Here is an 18,016-nt window from a genome sequence, read left to right as displayed (position 1 = left end):
CAGAGACTCGAACGACGTCGGAATTCCGGAACTGCCCAGGCTGTTCGAGCGTCGCGCTAACCGCTGCGCTACCGTGCCACCCAACACCTGTTATTCTATATATATATTTAAAAATAAACCCAAACATACAAGAAACAGACGGTAGGGGCTATGGGAATTCTGTGTGTGATACAATTTAGCGCAGATAGTGGAATAAGGAGCAACAAATTATCTGTTGGAGGAACGTCGATAATTCATTTTCCCCACATAAGCTGCTCGACCTGTTGAGTTCCTCCAGCAGACTGTTGTTCTGAATTGTGTGTGTGTGTGTATATATATATATATGAGTGTGTATGTCTGTGTGTGTGTGTCTGTGTGTGTGGGGGGTGTGTATGAGTGTGTGTGAGATTGTGTGTGTGTATGAATGTGTGTGTGTGGGTGTGTGTGTATGAATGTGTGTGTGTGGGTGTGTGTGTATGAGAGTGTGTGTGTGTGTGTATGAGTGTGTATGTGTGTGTGTATGAATGTGTGTGTGTCAATGTGTGTGTATGAGTGTGTATGTGTGTGTGTATGAGTGTGTGTGTGGGTGTGTGTATGAGAGTGTGTGTGTGTATGAGTATGTGTGTGTGTGGGTGTGTGTATGAGTGAGTGTGTGTGTGTGTGTGTAAATGAGTGTGTGTGGGGGGGGGGGTCTTTCCCCTCCCACCGTTGAGTGCAGGCTTGGGGACTGTTCGAGCGCGCGGCAGGGAGGAAAACATATTTAAATCGTGGTTAAACTGCCTTCTGGCCAGGTGTGGACATTTGCCTTCTCACCTTTCGTGCAGTTCCGGCACTTCAAGATCAGAAATAGATGGAAAGTCGATTGTCTCCCCGCTTCTTAATGAAACATTGCAGACATTTGTGATGTCTTGAAGAAACCCCGAATGAAGCAAAATTCACAGGCACCATCCCTGATCAGTCTCCTTCCGTGCCTCGGACTACAAATTGTAACTGTGGCATTTAATCCCAGAAATGCAAACAAAAACGGAGGGGGGCGCGAACATGGGACAAGGTATACTGCACTTATGCAGAAGGCGTTTGCGTTCATTTTATGAGATGCTAATCAGATTTGAATTGAACTGGGGAGAGAACTGTCATCTCGCCAATAAGATCCCGCTGGAAGGAACCATTGGAGAAAGACTCCCAGCCTATATAAATGCAGTCAGAATGTGCGTGTGAGTTGCCCGAGCTCATTCGGTTGAAGTAGGGAGTTTGCTTCCTTGGCTCGGACCAGACATCGCCCGGATGGAGAACGATACCTTCGCTCTTAATACCACCTGGATGCCGGCCACTGTCCTGGATGTTTCCAACTCCACGGGCACAACTGAGGAGTTCACCGCTCAGACAGATGTGCAATCATCCAGTTGTGGAGGGAGCCCGGAGGTTTCCACTCCGGGGGAGATCCCTGCCAAGCCCTTCTGGGACTCTAGCCTGAATCAAGGTATTAATGTATTGGTGGCGGCGCTGCTGTGCCTGACTATGCTGGGTCTGGGCTGCACGGTGGAGGTGCAGCGGCTGGGAGCTCACCTCAGCAGACCGGTGGCCGTTGTGCTGGCTGCCATCACCCAGTTTGTCATCATGCCTTTGGTGGCCTTCCTGCTCGCCCTGCTCTTCTCCCTCCCTGAGGTGGCGGCTGTCGCCGTGCTTCTGTGCGGCTGCTGTCCCGGCGGCAACCTCTCCAACATTATGGCTGTTCTGGTCAGTGGAGACATGAACCTCAGGTAAGGAGGTGCGGAGGGGTGAGGGCGGCCTGCGGGATGGCTCCGGGGCTTCTGGTCTCAGCCGTCCTACTGCGTCGCGGCCGCCCACAGGCGACACGGCGGGAAGGGGAACCCAGCCCGGGATGGGAGAAGGCGTGAGGTACAGTGTGAGATGGAGAGAAGGGTGGTGGGTAAGGCATTGTGAGGATTGATGCGTTGTGGAATGTGAGGGGTGGGCACTGGGGTTGTGGGGTGGTCTGCAGGTGATGGGGTAGGGTGTGGGATGCGGTTTAGGGGGTGAGTGAGGAGTACAAGTGACAGTGTGCGGGTGAGTGGTGCGCCGGTGTAGGGATGTGTGGGGGATTTGTGGTAAGGGTTGTGAGGGCGATGGAGGTGTCGGGGTTTGTATCTGTGAAGGAGACGGTGGTGGTGAGGTTATGTCTGGAGCTGGAGAATGTGAGCGGAACCGCTGAATCGGACACGAGTATTGACGGTGCGGTGACCGCGCTGATGTGGGAAGCTCTGTGACTCACGACTGATTCACGTCCTCTGTTTCTCTTCCCCCCCCCCCCACCCCCACCCCAAGTATAATGATGACCGTATCCTCAACGCTCCTGGCGCTGCTGTTGATGCCCTTGTGCTTGTGGATTTATAGCCGAGCCTGGATTAACACCTCTGTAGTTCAACTCATGCCCTTTGGGGCGATAATTCTTACTCTCTGCAGCACTTTAATCCCCATTGGTCTGGGTGTCTTCATCAGATTCAAACACAGCCGAGCTGCTGACATTCTCCTCAAGGTAGGGTTACCGGGATTGGAGGACTTTCACTGCTGAGAAGGTGATTGTATCGCCTACTTTAATCACGGAAAATGTTCACCAAGCAGGAAGCCGTACATATTTTTCCGCAAAGGGATCGTGTAAATGGAATTGTAATTGAAATATGAATTAGAATGCATGAAAGTAATTTTCATTCAAAAATACGAAAATCAATTAAAAGATATTAAACTACAATCTTTTTAAAGGCTCGGTTTGGAGCAGGCAGTCAGGAGGTGGAAGACGGGTCATTTCAATAGACAATAGACAATAGATGCAGGAGTAGGCCATTCGGCCCTTCGAGCCAGCACCGCCATTCACTGTAATCATGGCTGATCATCCACAATCAGTATCCAGTTCCTGCCTTATCCCCATAACCTTTGATTCCGCTATCTTTAAGAGCTCTATCCATCTCTTTCTTGAAAGCATCCAGAGACTTGGCCTCCACAGCCTTCTGGGGCAGAGCATTCCATATATCCACCACTCTCTGGGTGAAAAAGTTTTTCCTCAACTCCGCTCTAAATGGCCTACCCCTTATTCTTAAACTGTGGGCTCTGGTTCTGGACTCACCCATCAGCAGGAACATGCTCCCTGCCTCCAGCATGTCCAATCCCTTAATAATCTTATATGTTTCAATAAGATCCCCTCTCAGCCTTCTAAATTCCAAAGTATACAAGCCCAGTCGCTCCAATCTTTCGACATATGACTGTCCCGCCATCTCGGGAATTAACCTTGTGAACCTACGCTGCACTCCCTCAATGTCCTTCCTCAAATTTGGAGACCAAAACTGCACACAGTACTCCAGCTGTGGTCTCACCAGGGCCCTGGACAGCTGCAGAAGGACCTCTTTGCTCTTATACTCAATTCCCCTTGTTATGAAGGCCAGCATGCCATTAGCTTTCTTCACTGCCTGCTGTACTTGCATGCTTGCTTTCAGTGACTGATGTACAAGAACACCTAGATCTCGTTGTGCTTCCCCTTTTCCTAACTTGACTCCATTTAGATAATAATCTGCCTTCCTGTTCTTACCACCAAAGTAGATAACCTCACATTTATCCACATTAAACTGCATCTGCCATGTATCTGCCCACTCACCCAGCCTGTCCAAGTCACCCTGCATTCTCATAACATCCTCCTCACATTTCACACTGCCACCCAGCTTTGTGTCATTGGCAAATTTGCTAATGTTACTTTTAAGTCCCTCATCTAAATCATTAGTATATATTGTAAACAGCTGCAGTCCCAGCACTGAACCCTGCGGTACCCCACTGGTCACCGCCTGCCATTCCGAAAGGGACCCGTTAATCGCTACTCTTTGTTTTCTGTCAGCCAGTCAATTTTCAATCCATGTCAGTACTCTGCCCCCAATACCATGCAGCCTAATTTTGTCCACTAATCTCCTATGTGGGACTTTATCAAAGACTTTCTGAAAGTCCAGGTACACTACATCCACTGGCTCTCCCCTGTCCATTTTCATAGTTACATCCTCAAAAAATTCCAGAAGATTAGTCAAGCATGATTTCCCCTTCGTAAATCCATGCTGACTCGGACCAATCCTGTTACTGCTATCCAGATGTGTCGTAATTTCATCTTTTATAATTGACTCCAGCATCTTTCCCAACACCGACGTCAGGCTAACCAGTCTATAATTCCCTGTTTTCTTTCTTCCTCCCTGCTTGAAGAGAGGGACAACATTAGCCACCCTCCCTTGGGCTTGTTAACCATTGTTAACTCACTCTCAAGTGTTCTCGGTTCATCGCTCAACACGCTTATATACTCTTCTGAGGTTTTTCCAACTAGAGAACAACTTGCACATTTGTTCTTAGATTTTGATCGCGGCTTTATACGCGTTGCTTTTGTCAAATGAAACTAAAATCCCCGGACATAAGCGGCAAAGCCCAGATGACACGTCGTGACTGAAAAAATATTGCACTCTTCCGAAAAGTTCGATTTGTGCATAGGTTGTCATTCGCCCCTCTGCTTTTTGAACGCTGAGCTTCCCCCTTCCCCGACACACACACACACACACACACACACAAACCAATACAAATGCTGTCGATCTAAATTTTTAAATAAACTGAGATAAAACTCCCAGCAGGTCAGTCAGTATCTGAGAGAGGGAGAGCGGGGGGGACGAGAGCGAAAGCACAGAGACGGTAGATCTATAAGTCTATAATTCTGCGTCACGTTCTGCATACAAATCCTTGGAAGTGTCCTGCCCGAAGTGCTAATTGGACCGTTCTCTCTGTTGAGTGTTTCCACCAACTGTTCATTGAATTGGGGGATCCAAGCAAAGAAATCGCTCTTTTGAGACCAGTCGTAAACAGGAGAATTTCATTCAATAGTTTTGTTCTGTGATAACTCGTTTAACGATAGTAAGAACCGCTTATTGAACGTAAATATAACCATTAAACGTATTTTGATATTTACTTATGAAGAAAGTCAATGACTGCTAACTTAACTTTCAATTTACCAATGAACCACTTTTTGATACACATTAATTTCAATTTTAAAACATAAATCTGGCAGGCACAGATTTAAAACAGCGAGGGAAAGTGAGCTAACGCCGGAAATGAATTTCGTGTCTTCGCGGCAGGCAGGAACTATCCCCGGATGCAGATTCTCCAGACAAGCCCCAGTACAGGTATAGGCAAGAGCGTGTTAGGACATAGATCAGTACAGGCCGTGTTGTACCGACCTTTAAACCCTACTGCTAGATCGATCTAATGATTCTCTCCCGCATAGACTACAAATTTTCTTTAATCCGTGTCCCTATCTAAGAGCCTCTTAAATGCCCCTATATTCTTCATAGAAACTCAAATACTGTATTTGCAACAATGTGTCTCCAAAACCACCTTGCACCAACAACAAATGTGGCAGAACGAGTCGTTAGTGGTTTCAGTCAGCAAAATACTGGATGAACTCAGCGGGCCAGGCAGCGTCCACCGAAGGGAATTGGCCGAGACACTTACGAACTGGAAAAAAAAGGGGGAAGAAGCCGAAATAAGAAGGTTGGGGGGAGTACAGTCCGGCATGTGATAGGGGAAACCAGTGCCTAAGGACTAAGTAATCTGATTAGAGAAAAAACGTGGACCATGGAATAAAGGGAAAGAGCGGGAGAACCAGAGGGAGGTGACGGTCAGGCGAGGAGGAGAAGAGAGAGGAAGAGAGGACTGGGGAATGAGAGGCGGGCGAGGAGAGGGACAAATTACTTGGTTAGATCACGCCAGACGGAATATGTGGTGTTGCTCCTTCGACCCGGGTGTGGCCTCATGGGGGCAGAAGACCGACATGACGAAACTGGAAAGGGAAGTAGAATTAAAACGGGTGGTCACCGGGTAATCCCGCCTGTTATGGTAGACGAAGCAAAGGTGGCCCACAAAGCGGTCTCCCAATCTACGTCGTGTCTCACCGGGAGTACTGGATACAGTACCTCTTCCCGACATTGCCTTACCTGGAGGGCCTGCTTAGAGCCCTGAATGGTGGTGAAGGGGGAGTTGTGGGACCAGGTGTAGCACATATGCCGCTTGCAGAGATGAGCGCCAGGAGGGAGATCAGTGGGGACAGAGGAAGGGACAATGGAATCACGGAGTAAATGATCTCCACGGAAAGCAGAGGGATCGAGGGGAGGGAAGGCAAGACGTGTTTAGTGGTAGGATTCCGTTGAAGATGGCGGAAGTTGCGGATAATGATGTGCTGGATGCGGGGGCTCATGAGACGGTAGGTAAGGACAAAGGGAACTCTATCCCTGTTTTGGTGATAGGAAGATGAGGTAAGGGCGGATGTCCGGGAAATGGAGGAGGGAAATAGATCTCTCCGCTTTCCTCAGGGATCGCGCGCTCCGTGACCCTCCTTGTCCACCTGTCCCTCTACTGCCACGATGAGGCTACTCTCAGATCGGAGGAGCAACACCTCGTGTTCCGTCTGGGTAACCTCCAAACTGACGGCATGAACATCAATTTCTCTAATTTTCGGCAATTTCCCTTCCTCCTCCTCTGTTTTAAAATTCCCCATTCTGGTTTCCCTGTCTGCCCTTCCCTTCTCCTCATCTATCTATCAGCTTCCTCTGGTGCACTTCCTTCCATGGTCCACTCTCCTTTCTTATCAGTTTTCTTTTTCTTCAGACATTTACCTTTTCCACCTATCACCTCCCAGTTTCTCACTTCCCACCCACCTCTCCTCACCTAGTTTCACCTACCACCTCCCAGTTTCTCACTTCCCACCCACCTCTCCTCACCTAGTTTCACCTATCACCTCCCAGTTTCTCACTTCCCACCCACCTCTCCTCACCTAGTTTCACCTACCACCTCCCAGTTTATACTCCATCCCCCGCCCCGACGTTCTTATTCTGGGTTCTTCGCCCTCTTCAGTCCTGATGAAGGGTGTCGGCCTGAAACGTCCACTCCTTTTAAATATGATGTATGGCTTTTTTGATGTCTTGAGTTGTCAAACCTTCTAAAGAAAAAAAATCACAGACGCTGGTAATCTGAAACAAAAAAAACACAACATTCTGGATATTCTCAGCCGGAGTCTGTAGAAAGAGAAACAGTGTTAACGTTTCAAGTTGAAGACCCTTCGTCAGAACAACAGTTTAAGGATTCATTATCATTATAAGCATCAGCTAAAAGTATCTTGCTGTAAGAAACAAGATACACTTGTTACAGATTGAGAATTGAATTGGTAATTGCCATAATTATCGATCGTGTACATAATCTATGCCAATTTCCCCATGTCGTTGTTGGTGTTATACGTTGAATTAGATGTCCGTTCCAGTGATTTAGACCATTCGACATAGGAGCAGAATTAGGCCATTTGGCCCACCGAGTCTGCTTCGCCATTCAATCTTGGCTGATCCTTTTTCTCCCTTCTCAGCCTCACTCGTCGGCCTCCTCCCCGTAAGCTTTGATGCCTCCTACCCGTAACCTTTCAAGACCCTCTCAATCTCTGCCTTAAGTACACCCAACAGCCAGGTCTTCACGGCTGCCCGTGGTAACAAATTTACCATCACCAATTAAATTTAAGGCAGCTTATCTTCTTCAAAAATCTCCTTCTTAAGTCCACCCTCCGCCACCTCCAGTTTAAATTCCATGTGGAATATTTTGGAGGATCAAGAACCAAGAATCCTCTGGCGAAAGAAATTTCTCCGCATCTCGGTTTTAAATGGACGCCCTTCTATCCCGAGGTAGTGCCCTCTTGTCCTAGGCTCTCCCGTCAGGGGAAGCATCCTTTCCACGTCTTCTCTGTCTAGGTTTCAATGAGATTCCCTTTCATCCTTCGAAATTCCAGCAAGTACAGACCCAGACTCATCAAACTTTCCTCGTATGATAACCTTTACATTCTCGGAATCATCCTCGTGAACCTCCTCTGAACCCGAGTTAAGAAATGTAGTCAATTATTGAAGCCTTCGCAACATTATTTCACTTTATTAAATACTGCAGTAAACTGGAATTAATTACAATTCACAACCCCCTGAGCAGAGTTCCTCCATTCAGAGATAACTGAAAATAAAAGAAGACGGTACTCAAACCAGCACAGTACAGCGATTAGTAAAATAGAATTAGCTCTTTCTGTGAGGTGGTTTTAGGATGAACTCGCAGCCTGAGTTTCCAACCAATTTACTTCATCTTACTTCCTTACTAAAATTGAATTCTAACTCTGAACGTTTACCTCTAATTACTTTGTAAATTAATACCTTAGTTCTGGTTTATAAAGAATGTAGATATTCCATAAAAATTTAAAATACTTTATGCGCGAAGCTTAAACGTGACTCAAATAAATACTTCCAAGTAACCGGTAAAATTGAGATCATTTTTATAAGGTAGCAAAAAATGGGGAATTGGTAATTCACTAACTATAACATAGATCCATTTACTTTACTATTGTTATTTACGGACGTCAAAATCACCAATCACGTGTAACTGAGTGTTCTTTGATGACTGCAGTGTTAATAATAGAAAAAAATTGTAACTTCGAATATGCGAACGGAAGGGTAATGTTGTGCAGTGTTTATAGAAATTCGTTATTTTCTCACCGTCACTGAGTTGGGGCTGATAAACAATTATAATTTCAGGATAGGATCAGAATTTCTCTGGATCATCTGGAAATTTAACCAACCCACAAAGAAATCACTTCTATTTCTCAATTTTTTTTGTTTCACTCTTCCAGGGTTGTTCCTATGGAATGGCCTTTTCCTCAGGCTTCGGAAAAACCGATAAATTAAACATTTATATCTAATAGGTGAATCAACAGCGCCCAAACTGAACAGTATTCCTATTTTCCTCAGTTATAGCATCAAATCGCTCCAGTTTAAGTGCTTTATTCACTCACGAAAGTTATGCTTTTTAAAGTTGCAGGTCTGGTTGTTACCCATACCAGTTAACAAATCCCGAGTTCTAATGAAGCTAATAATTATGCGATTGTTATTACCCATTGTATGGCCTCTCATACCTCAATAAAGTGTAATCTGAATTACATCTCATCTTGCATCATTCCCGTAATAAAGTTACTACATCGGATATTAAAACTGGTTTTATCTAGTTGCCCACCCCTATTCAACTAAAGAACTCCCTCTTCTCATTTATCTTTATTAGCTTATAGAATAAACTGCTTCCCATTTTATATAGTCCCGAAAGTTTACCTAATTAGGATCGTGTGCAGAATGTTTTCATTCCTAAAAAAAAATGTGTATCCTTGCCCAGGCGTCTAACTTTCCCGAGGTTCTTTTTTTTAAAAGCAAGTCTATAGATTCACCAACCACTAGCAGAACTCCCATTTTGATGTATCAACGTCTATTGTTTTGGTCAAAGGTTCATGAAGTTGTTCTGGATAGATCATCACGGAAAATCCCACGGGGAATTTTGTTCATTGCATTTACATTAACTTATAATAACTTTATCTTGCATACTGTTAATTATCACCAGCTCATGTCGAATTTGTACCAACTACAATTGTATAGAACTTAAAACTTATTTCTAAAAGTCAGTTTTAGTCACAGAGAAACCGAATTTACATTGGAAACATTTTCTTTTAAAATAATTCTCATCTAGATTTCACTCTGGTCCTTGATGATCACTCTTTTAATCCTCTTCATCCTCACTGGCACAATGCTGGGTCCTGATATTCTCGCTACTATTCCAGTTTCTGTCTACATCGTGGCCCTGCTGATGCCGATTATTGGATACGTTGCTGGTTATGGCCTGGCCACCCTCTTTGATCTGCCTTCCAACTGCAAAAGGACAGTTTCCTTGGAGACCGGATGTCAAAATGTGCAGCTCTGTACAGCTATTCTGAAATTAGCCTTCCCACCCCAGATTATCGGCGGTATCTACATGTTTCCGCTACTTTACGCTCTATTCCAAGCTACAGAAGCCACCCTGTTTGTTTTAGGGTACAAAATCTGCAGACGAGATGTGTGGTTAAAGCAAAAGCCATCAGGTGAGGATGAGACGGACATTTCATACAAGAAACTCAAAGAAGAAGATATAAATGCATCAGTATATGGAGCTGTGAGTGAACAACTCACCACAGTAATAGAACCCACTACAAGCATAACTCAACTGTGAAACGCCGTGGGCCAATAACAAACCCGTAACTGATTGCTGTGTCTGCTTTACACGTGCTCTGTGCAATCCGGATGTTCTTGTTTGGTAAATCAGTATATTGAAGAATGTCTGAATTAATAGCGGATTTCACAAGTGCGAGTTTGTTATTCATTGGGTGCATGTAAATAATGATCTTTTGGCTGTTATATATAGCGATCCCTCAAAACATTTAATACATTCTACGTGAAATTTCAAAATGTGTTGGGATTTCGTCAGTAACTAAGAGATATTATTTATGCTCATATACGATATATCTAACACAATCTTCTCTTGAATTATATGAACCATCAGAAATAATATAACTTGCTTCAGAGCTGCTTCAATTCTATTGCAATGTTTTGTTCACTCGTGACTAATAAAGTTATCTGAACTCCGTGAGCACAGCTTGTTAAAGGAATTGTTTGAATCAATCAAAGACAGCCGTGTCTGAATGGACTATTTAAATAAAGCAAGCCTTTACACATCTCTGCCTAAAGCAATGGCTACCTTAGGGGAAGAGGCGTTTGATTATATTTACTCGCCATATAATCCCTACTCTTATCAATATTTGAGTAATCGACCAAAAAGTTCTAACTGGAGGCAAAGACATTATCTAAACAGCTATGCAGACCCTATCGAATATTTTGACAACTATCAACGCGCTCAGCTCAAAGCCATATTGTCTCAGGTGAACCCAAACTTAACTCCAAGAATGAGAAAAGCCAACACCAAAGACATCGGAGTGCAGGTTAACCCTAAAATCGACGCGTCTGTGCAATGTTCCTTGGGTCCAAGAACACTCATGAAGATGACTATGAGGCAGAAAGACGTAGCCTTCAGATGCCGGGCTTCACCAAACCAGGTCCAAGGCAGTCAGGCGAGTATGCCCAAGAATGTTCGATTCCGGAGAACGATGGCTATCTACTCGCCTATCGTGTCATCCAACCTAAACACATCCATCAATAAAGACGACCAGGAAACTAGAAAAACAGATTCCAAACAACCGCAAGAAGAGACACTTTCAGAAGAAGCGAAAGAGAACGAAGAACAGGAGGCCACGTTAGAGCCAGTGCAGAGTCCCGCGGAGACAAGCTCAACAGGTCTGGATGGGACTAGTACCGAGGAATCTCAGAATACAAAGAAAAAGCAAAATAATGAAGACGTAGTAGTCAACACTGCCAAAAATGAGAGACGGCTAAAATTTCAGGTGAGAATTTTATTTTAAAACGTTCCTTCAAGCAGTAAAAGTCGGAAATTAAACTCATCAGCAGTTTAAATGGTCTGAATCACAAGGTGTTTCCTGTGCACTGGAAAAAAAATAATTCGTCATATTAATAAATGATTAAAAGGTCACTAGCGTGGGGGTTATTTTAATCCACGATAGGGTTGGATAGTAGGCTATTTCAAACTTGTTTAATTGCAGTGATGATGGAGCTCACTTGAGCATGTGAAGAACAGTTTAGTATATGCCAAGCACGCATTTTGTGCATAGAACACTCCACTGGTTCAACATCGCAGTTTGGGAACGAGGAGTTGCAATGAACAGCTGTATGGTAGACGCCACTGTCTCTCCACCTAGAAACGTGCTCTGAAGACCCTAAAATCTTGAGCAACAAATCAGCTGGAGAAACATAACGGGTCGAACAGCAGCTGTGGAGAGGGGAAAAATGTTTTGGATCGAGTCCCTGATGCTTGTTCCTTTAAATTCCTGCAGCAGATTTTCCTCCTCCAGAATCGTACTCCGGCTGTTCTTGGGATTTTAATGGGTTGAAGTACCAGCTAGTTCTTTGTGTAGTCATTTAACCAATCATTTTATTCACCTCACGCCATTAAACAAAGGCGACGGACGGAAAGACGGGTACCGTTTTTACATGGACTGTAAAATGTCTTTTTCTTGGTTTAGTTCCTAGAGCAAAAGTATGGATACTTCCACTGCAAGGACTGCAATGCTCGTTGGGAGAGTGCTTACGTCTGGTGTGTACAAGGCACTAACAAGGTAAGTACAAGCCAAGCGCGTTGGCACATTCTTTGAGAATCGTCTGTTTCATGAATCCCTTCTTCCCACAGGTCTACTTCAAGCAGTTTTGCAGAACCTGCGAGAAGGCGTACAACCCTTACCGAGTCGAGAACATCACCTGTCAAGTAAGTAGCGCCGGAAGCAGACGGCCACTGTAGACGAGTTTTGAGGAGTACCCAGCAGCCTGCAGTGAGACATGTTTTTTCCTGCCCCATCAGACCTGCAGACAGACGAGATGCACCTGTCCCATCAAAATGCGGCATGTTGACCCAAAGAGGCCACATCGTCAGGATCTGTGTGGCAGGTGCAAGGGTAAACGGCTCTCGTGTGACAGCACTTTCAGCTTCAAATACATCATTTGATTTCGATGGTGATTTCCTGCTCGAACTCGAGTTAATGGAATGCAATAAGTAGTCTTTTTGGCTTAATAAAATTGCAAAAATAAAGTATGTAAAAAGCATTTTCTGCTTGCTGCTTCCTAACACAGACCGCATCTTAAAACGGTTTATGGTAGATATTAATCCACCCAACAAATCTCATGAAAAGTTTTATCAACAAACTTTCTAGTTTCCGTTATTGAAGTTTCAGATCCTGTACTTCAAACGCGCCCCTATTTCACGTGTTGCCACATTAGTTGTAGTTAAATTCCAGCCTTTCCAAAATTTGGATTCAGAGTTGTTGGCCGCCATATCACCGGGAGGCGGCACGGTAGCGAAATGGTTAACGCGCTGTTTAAGGCTTACGACGTGGGCACAGGGGTTTCTTACCACCCTTCAAAGATTACGATTAGGCTAAATGGTGGGTATCCTATGGTGCACAGTCCTCATTGAATTTGAGGCAAGCGACGCACTTCGTTGCACATGTGATAATGAACATTGTGTGGGTGGTGGGGGAAGAAAGGGAGAAGCCAAGAGTAGATAGCAAGTGCTATCACCTATTACCTTTGCGTAGTTGACCCCGTTTCCTATAATTCTAATTCTTTGTCCTAACATTCACTTGCCTACTTTTGGTTTCCTGCACCGTTATTCCAAGGGCCGGTACAGGTTTTAACCGTCCCTCATCTCGCTAGATACGCTGGCCTTCTACCCTATTGGGTCAGAACTAGCTAATTTCACATCCACGTGTAACACGGGTGCTTTCTCTTGCAATTAGCTCGTTGACATGTGCGTTTCCTGAGTTTTTGAACCTTCCACGTTGGTTCTAGATGCTGCCTGACTTGCTGCATTTTTTTAAACGCCCAGTTACGATGCTTTCTCAAATTGTGACCATTCTGATGACGATTGTCCTTCCGGGTTTAAGTATATTATTTAAACTTTGAAACTATAATCCATACCATAGTTGAACCCAGCAGAATAACATCTTCAGCCACACAAGTGCCCAAGAGTGCACTGGGTGTAAATAGAAACAGCTCTTAAATGTAGGTGGTAGATGTAGTTGAATCTGCCATTGGTGTACAAGAGCTCAAGGAAACAAACGACTTACTTATTTCCACTGTTTAAATTACTATTAAGGTGGTTGCTGTCAGAAGTAAATCCCATCCAGTACTGGAGGTAACTGAGTTTCTTTTGATGTACAACTTCAACTATCCTTTAGATTCCATAAATTATGCTTGACCTCAAGGCTCTTCCAGCTGTTTTCCCCATAGTGTAGCACCTACAGCCAATGTGTGTGTGTGTATATATCACAAGACTAACTTTGCCAATTACATTAACTTCACAAAATCTCTCATTATCATACTAATACGCCACTAGCTATCCAAGTTACAATTCAGCATAGATAAAATAATTGGGGGGGGGTCAGGGAAATCATGTTTAAACACCCTTGTGGTTTCTAAACTGCTTGTTCACTTTTATCAGTGGACAGTGAGGGGGTATGGGAAAGAAAAGGATTTTTCTTTTATTCCATGATGCTCAGTCTAAAGAGAATCATCCCCATTTATATGTAATTACACATAGCACTTTAAATTAAAGCAGCCTATAAGGTAATATAGTAAACAGGAATTCTGCAGATGCTGGAAATTCAAGCAACACACATAAAAGTTGCTGGTGAACGTAGCAGGCCAGGCAGCATCTCTAGAAAGAGGTGCAGTTGACATCCCTCTGAATATACCCCTTGCCCATCCTCTGGGTCTCTTCTCTCCTCTTCCCCCCCCCCCCCCCCCCCGTCTTTCCTCCCAGACCTCCTGTCCCATGATCCTCTCGTATCCCCTTTGCCAATCACCTGTCCAGCTCTTGGCTCCATCCCTCCCCCTCCTGTCTTCTCCTATCATTTTGGATCTCCCCCTCCCCCTCCCACTTTCAAATCCCTTACTCACTCTTCCTTCAGTTAGTCCTGACGAAGGGTCTCGGCCTGAAACGTCGACTGCACCTCTTCCTACAGATGCTGCCTGGTCTGCTGCATTCACCAGCAACTTTGATGAAGGTAATATAGTATAAAGGCTAGAAGATACTACCTTTGTGTGGTGATTTATTTTTTTAAAACCTCTGTAGATTCAAGGTTATGTTACACACATCCACGCCCAGTTTAATTTCAGCTGTCATTTCAAATTGGGATTTTTAATCCTTAAATGGATATTAACTCAATTCTAGTCAATACCTTTGTCACATAGCTCTTGCACTATCTCCCAGATTAAGATTTTCAAATAAAACATGGTAGAGCAATAGTTAAATTCAAGTCTTTGTTCAGCTGGGATGGATGTCAAAGACTTAATATCTAGTGGGAGTGTGGAAAGAGAAAATTCATGTGATCTACTTGCATCATTATTTACTCCCCTCAAATTCAGTGGTGTAAACACAGTGCTTGTTCAGTAAACTTGTTCAGATGGTTAGCTTTCTGTTATTTAAATAGGGGCAATTCTAAAACTATCCCAAGCAGAATTGATCATGTACTATCAACAAATCATAAATATTAAAATTAAGATGAAATTTAAAATGGATGAACTTTCCCCATCAAATATTTGAGTCATAGTACCAAACTGCCAACAAAATAATTTATCATTGTTGAAGAATGATTACAGTGATTTGTTAATTTGCTATGACTGGTTACAGAGCCTTAAATTATATTAACTACTGTTTGCAGTCTGATAGCATGCACAGTGCCTTTAAACTCATACAATTCATTACAAGTATGCCTGGTCTACAGTTCACTTTGTCAGAAGGCAAAAAGCCAAAATTGAACAGTACATTCTATGCTCCATGAATTGGAGCCCAATAAAAATCACAGTGGATAGGATAGATGCATATAATAAGCAGGGTCATTCCCAGCAAACAGAGGCAGTACACCATCAATGGGTGAATTTACATTCAATTTCTTTCCCCAAAGAAAGCCACTGCTGTGAACAATCTCATTTATTTCAAAAGCCGGAAAGTTTCAGCATTCTTCCTCGTGTCACTAATGTTGTGTATTCAGTCTTTGTCTTTCTCAACAATGCAGCAAAGGATGGTCCCGAAGCTCGAAATCCACGGGAGACACATGAGTAGAAGAAATATTATTTGCTCTCAGGTTTATCTAAATTCAGACTGGAGAGGCAGCAGATAAAGACTCATTACCAGTACTTAAGTATTTTGTTTTGCATTAGTTTTATACACCTATTCTCAATAGTGCAATGCACAAATATACAAGGAAATACTTTTTTACACTATACAAGTCTAAAATATTTACAGAGTAGAATAACTTAGGTGAGTTCTCCTAATGAAAATGGCTAGAATGTGGCACTTTTTGCTGCCACTTTGTTAAGTCCCTACAGGTGCATTTTTGGTTATATACCATCAGTATTTGCAACATACAGTAATTACTGAGCAGGGAACATCTAATGCCCACTGAACAGTAAACAAAATAACAGTTTGCAATATTAGTTTTACATTGCTGAGTAAAACTCAGTTTGGTATCCCAACTTTCTATAAGATTTTCTACAGCATACCATGGATCATATTAACTCTAATACAAAATAAATTTCTTAAAAAATGTTTCCAGACATGCTCTGAGAGATCTTATGAACTATTAACACTTTATGCTAAAGCCTGCAGTCAATGTCAAATCAAGTTAACCTCTTGTATGTAATCTTTTACCATAAGGAAAGTGGTATGAAATTTTGTCCAAGGGGTTTATCTGTTTTTGTCCCGACACTGAAAACTGACATTGCCAATGTGTTGCTTTGAAGCCTTGCAGGTTATTCAGCCTAAAGCCATTTCCTAGCTGATTTTTAGCATCATTCCACCTGCTGCAGAGCGCCTGAATGTCATTATTATACATTATTACTTGGGAGCTGGCTTGTCTTCAGAAAAAGAAGAATATGTGCCCTTCCATGCCTTTTTCTTTCAGTAATGGCTACAGTACTAGTGCAATACACCATGACTTAATGATTGCACTGTCAAACCTTATTTTGTGCGACTGGAGTGCCTGCCCATACTGTTGTTAATCGTGTGCAGGTACTGCTCACTATTATTTCTTATCCCAGTTAACGTGGTTCTTTATATGTCTGACTGTTTCTATAAATAGATGCAACCTGGTGTGTTCAAAACAAATTGAAGCTGATGTGAGGAAGAGGATATGGTTAATATTCATACTGTATCTTAATGCAATGTGTAAATATTAAGTTACTGCTGTAAATTAAAATCCGGTACTCTGAACATCAGCCGCAGGTGTTGACTTTGCCAGAAGTTGGTATGACTGCACAGTTCGTAGAGATTCACGAATTTGTAGATTTAACTCCATCAGTTTAGAGCAAACTTTGGATAAGTCCTGGTTTGACCCTACCACAGCAAAGCTGCCAGTTTGGCCCAATGTCTGATGGCGAAAATAAATATGTAGGAGAGTTTGTATTGGATCATCTTCCCCATTTCCAAAAATATCATTGGGCCATACAGATCTGGTGGATAAAAATGTAGAAGTTAATTTATCAAGAACTTTGATTTTAGATCATTTCTAACATTAATGCATTCAAATCTCCATTATAGTTTTAAAAATAATTGCAAATGTAACAACTATGAGGGGTGATTGATAAGTTCGTGGCCTAGGGTAGAAGGACATGAGTTATTAACTTCAAAACTTTCTGCATTTTCACTCAGAGTTGAACTGCACATGCATGTAACAAGAGCTGTATAACTCATCTCCTTCTATGAAAGGCCACAAACTTATCAATCACCCCTGCTGTGGACCACCTTGAGGTCCAAGACACTCTTGTTTACATGTACGTGCAGTTCAACTCTTTGAGTGATAATGCAGAAAGTTTGAAGTTAATAATTCATCTCCTTCTACCCTAGGCTACAAACTTATCAATCGCCCTTGCCGTGGACCACTTCTACAAAGAAGGGATTTGTATGCTCCACGACCGCTGGACTAAGTGTGTACATGTAGGAGGGGCCTATGTTGAAAAATAAATGTGCTAGGTTTTCTAAAATTGACTCCTTCTACCTTAGGCCATGAACTTATCAATCACCCCTTGTACTTATCAAATTTAATAGATCTTATCATCAAGATTAAAAACAGAAAATGCTGGAAATACTGAGCAGGTTAGGCCACACGTGTCCTTATGAAGGATCTTTGACTCGAGATGTTAACTGTTTCTCTTTCTGCAGGTGCTTTCTGACTTCCTGAGTATTTCTAACAGTTTTTGTTTCTAATTTAGGTTTACAGAATCTGCAGTTTTTATTTTCATATCAAGTATTTGTAAACATTTAGGATATAATGTTGGTTTGTAAAATCAGATTCCAGCAATAAGTATTGCAGTTTAACATGAGGAGAGAACTTTGTTCATGGTGCCATGTGTCTATTAATAGAGTACCCAGTTTGACATCCCTTTTCATGGTATTACAGTCAGGAATTAAGAGGGCCCTGAAACTAATGCTTGTGGCAGGCCAGTTGCTTATGATCCAAGATTTTAAGCTACTG

At 43.1% G+C, this 18,016-nt stretch overlaps 3 protein-coding genes across 18 annotated transcripts in view; 2 read left to right on the top strand and 1 right to left on the bottom strand.

The window, feature by feature from the left end:
- The first annotated feature begins 1,497 nt into the window (after positions 1-1,497).
- Positions 1,498-10,242, top strand: slc10a4 (solute carrier family 10 member 4). Its single transcript, XM_072251840.1, has 3 exons — positions 1,498-1,739; positions 2,305-2,515; positions 9,577-10,242. The coding sequence occupies exons 1-3, from the start codon at positions 1,498-1,500 to the stop codon at positions 10,090-10,092; spliced, it is 969 nt and encodes a 322-aa protein (XP_072107941.1). The 3' UTR covers positions 10,093-10,242.
- Positions 10,243-10,609: 367 nt separating this feature from the next.
- zar1 (zygote arrest 1) lies at positions 10,610-12,489 on the top strand. The gene is made up of 4 exons (XM_072251839.1): positions 10,610-11,317; positions 12,014-12,106; positions 12,178-12,252; positions 12,346-12,489. The coding sequence occupies exons 1-4, from the start codon at positions 10,610-10,612 to the stop codon at positions 12,487-12,489; spliced, it is 1,020 nt and encodes a 339-aa protein (XP_072107940.1).
- Positions 12,490-14,620: 2,131 nt separating this feature from the next.
- Positions 14,621-18,016, bottom strand: part of fryl (furry homolog, like) — a 372,606-nt gene continuing 369,210 nt past the window's right edge. For all 16 annotated transcript variants that reach the window (XM_072252739.1, XM_072252740.1, XM_072252728.1 and 13 more), the window contains one exon: positions 14,621-16,994. In XM_072252739.1, coding sequence (XP_072108840.1) covers positions 16,736-16,994 — 259 coding nt within the window. In that variant the 3' untranslated portion in view covers positions 14,621-16,735. The remainder of the gene's footprint in view (positions 16,995-18,016) is intronic.

The sequence above is a fragment of the Mobula birostris genome, chromosome 3, assembly GCF_030028105.1.
Source record: "Mobula birostris isolate sMobBir1 chromosome 3, sMobBir1.hap1, whole genome shotgun sequence".
NCBI classification, from domain to species: domain Eukaryota; kingdom Metazoa; phylum Chordata; class Chondrichthyes; order Myliobatiformes; family Myliobatidae; genus Mobula; species Mobula birostris.
Note: the sequence above shows the minus strand (reverse complement) of the source record. Positions and strands in the feature narration are given on the sequence as shown.

Bases quoted from the DNA above. Each gene is read 5' to 3' on its own strand.
- zar1 (XM_072251839.1), top strand. From the start codon at position 10,610: ATGGCTACCTTAGGGGAAGAGGCGTTTGATTATATTTACTCGCCATAT. The intron at 11,318-12,013 runs GTGAGAATTTTA...TTCTTGGTTTAG, and splicing joins AGAGACGGCTAAAATTTCAG to TTCCTAGAGCAAAAGTATGG. The intron at 12,253-12,345 runs GTAAGTAGCGCC...CTGCCCCATCAG, and splicing joins TCGAGAACATCACCTGTCAA to ACCTGCAGACAGACGAGATG.
- slc10a4 (XM_072251840.1), top strand. From the start codon at position 1,498: ATGCTGGGTCTGGGCTGCACGGTGGAGGTGCAGCGGCTGGGAGCTCAC. The intron at 1,740-2,304 runs GTAAGGAGGTGC...CCCCACCCCAAG, and splicing joins AGTGGAGACATGAACCTCAG to TATAATGATGACCGTATCCT. The intron at 2,516-9,576 runs GTAGGGTTACCG...ATTCTCATCTAG, and splicing joins CTGCTGACATTCTCCTCAAG to ATTTCACTCTGGTCCTTGAT.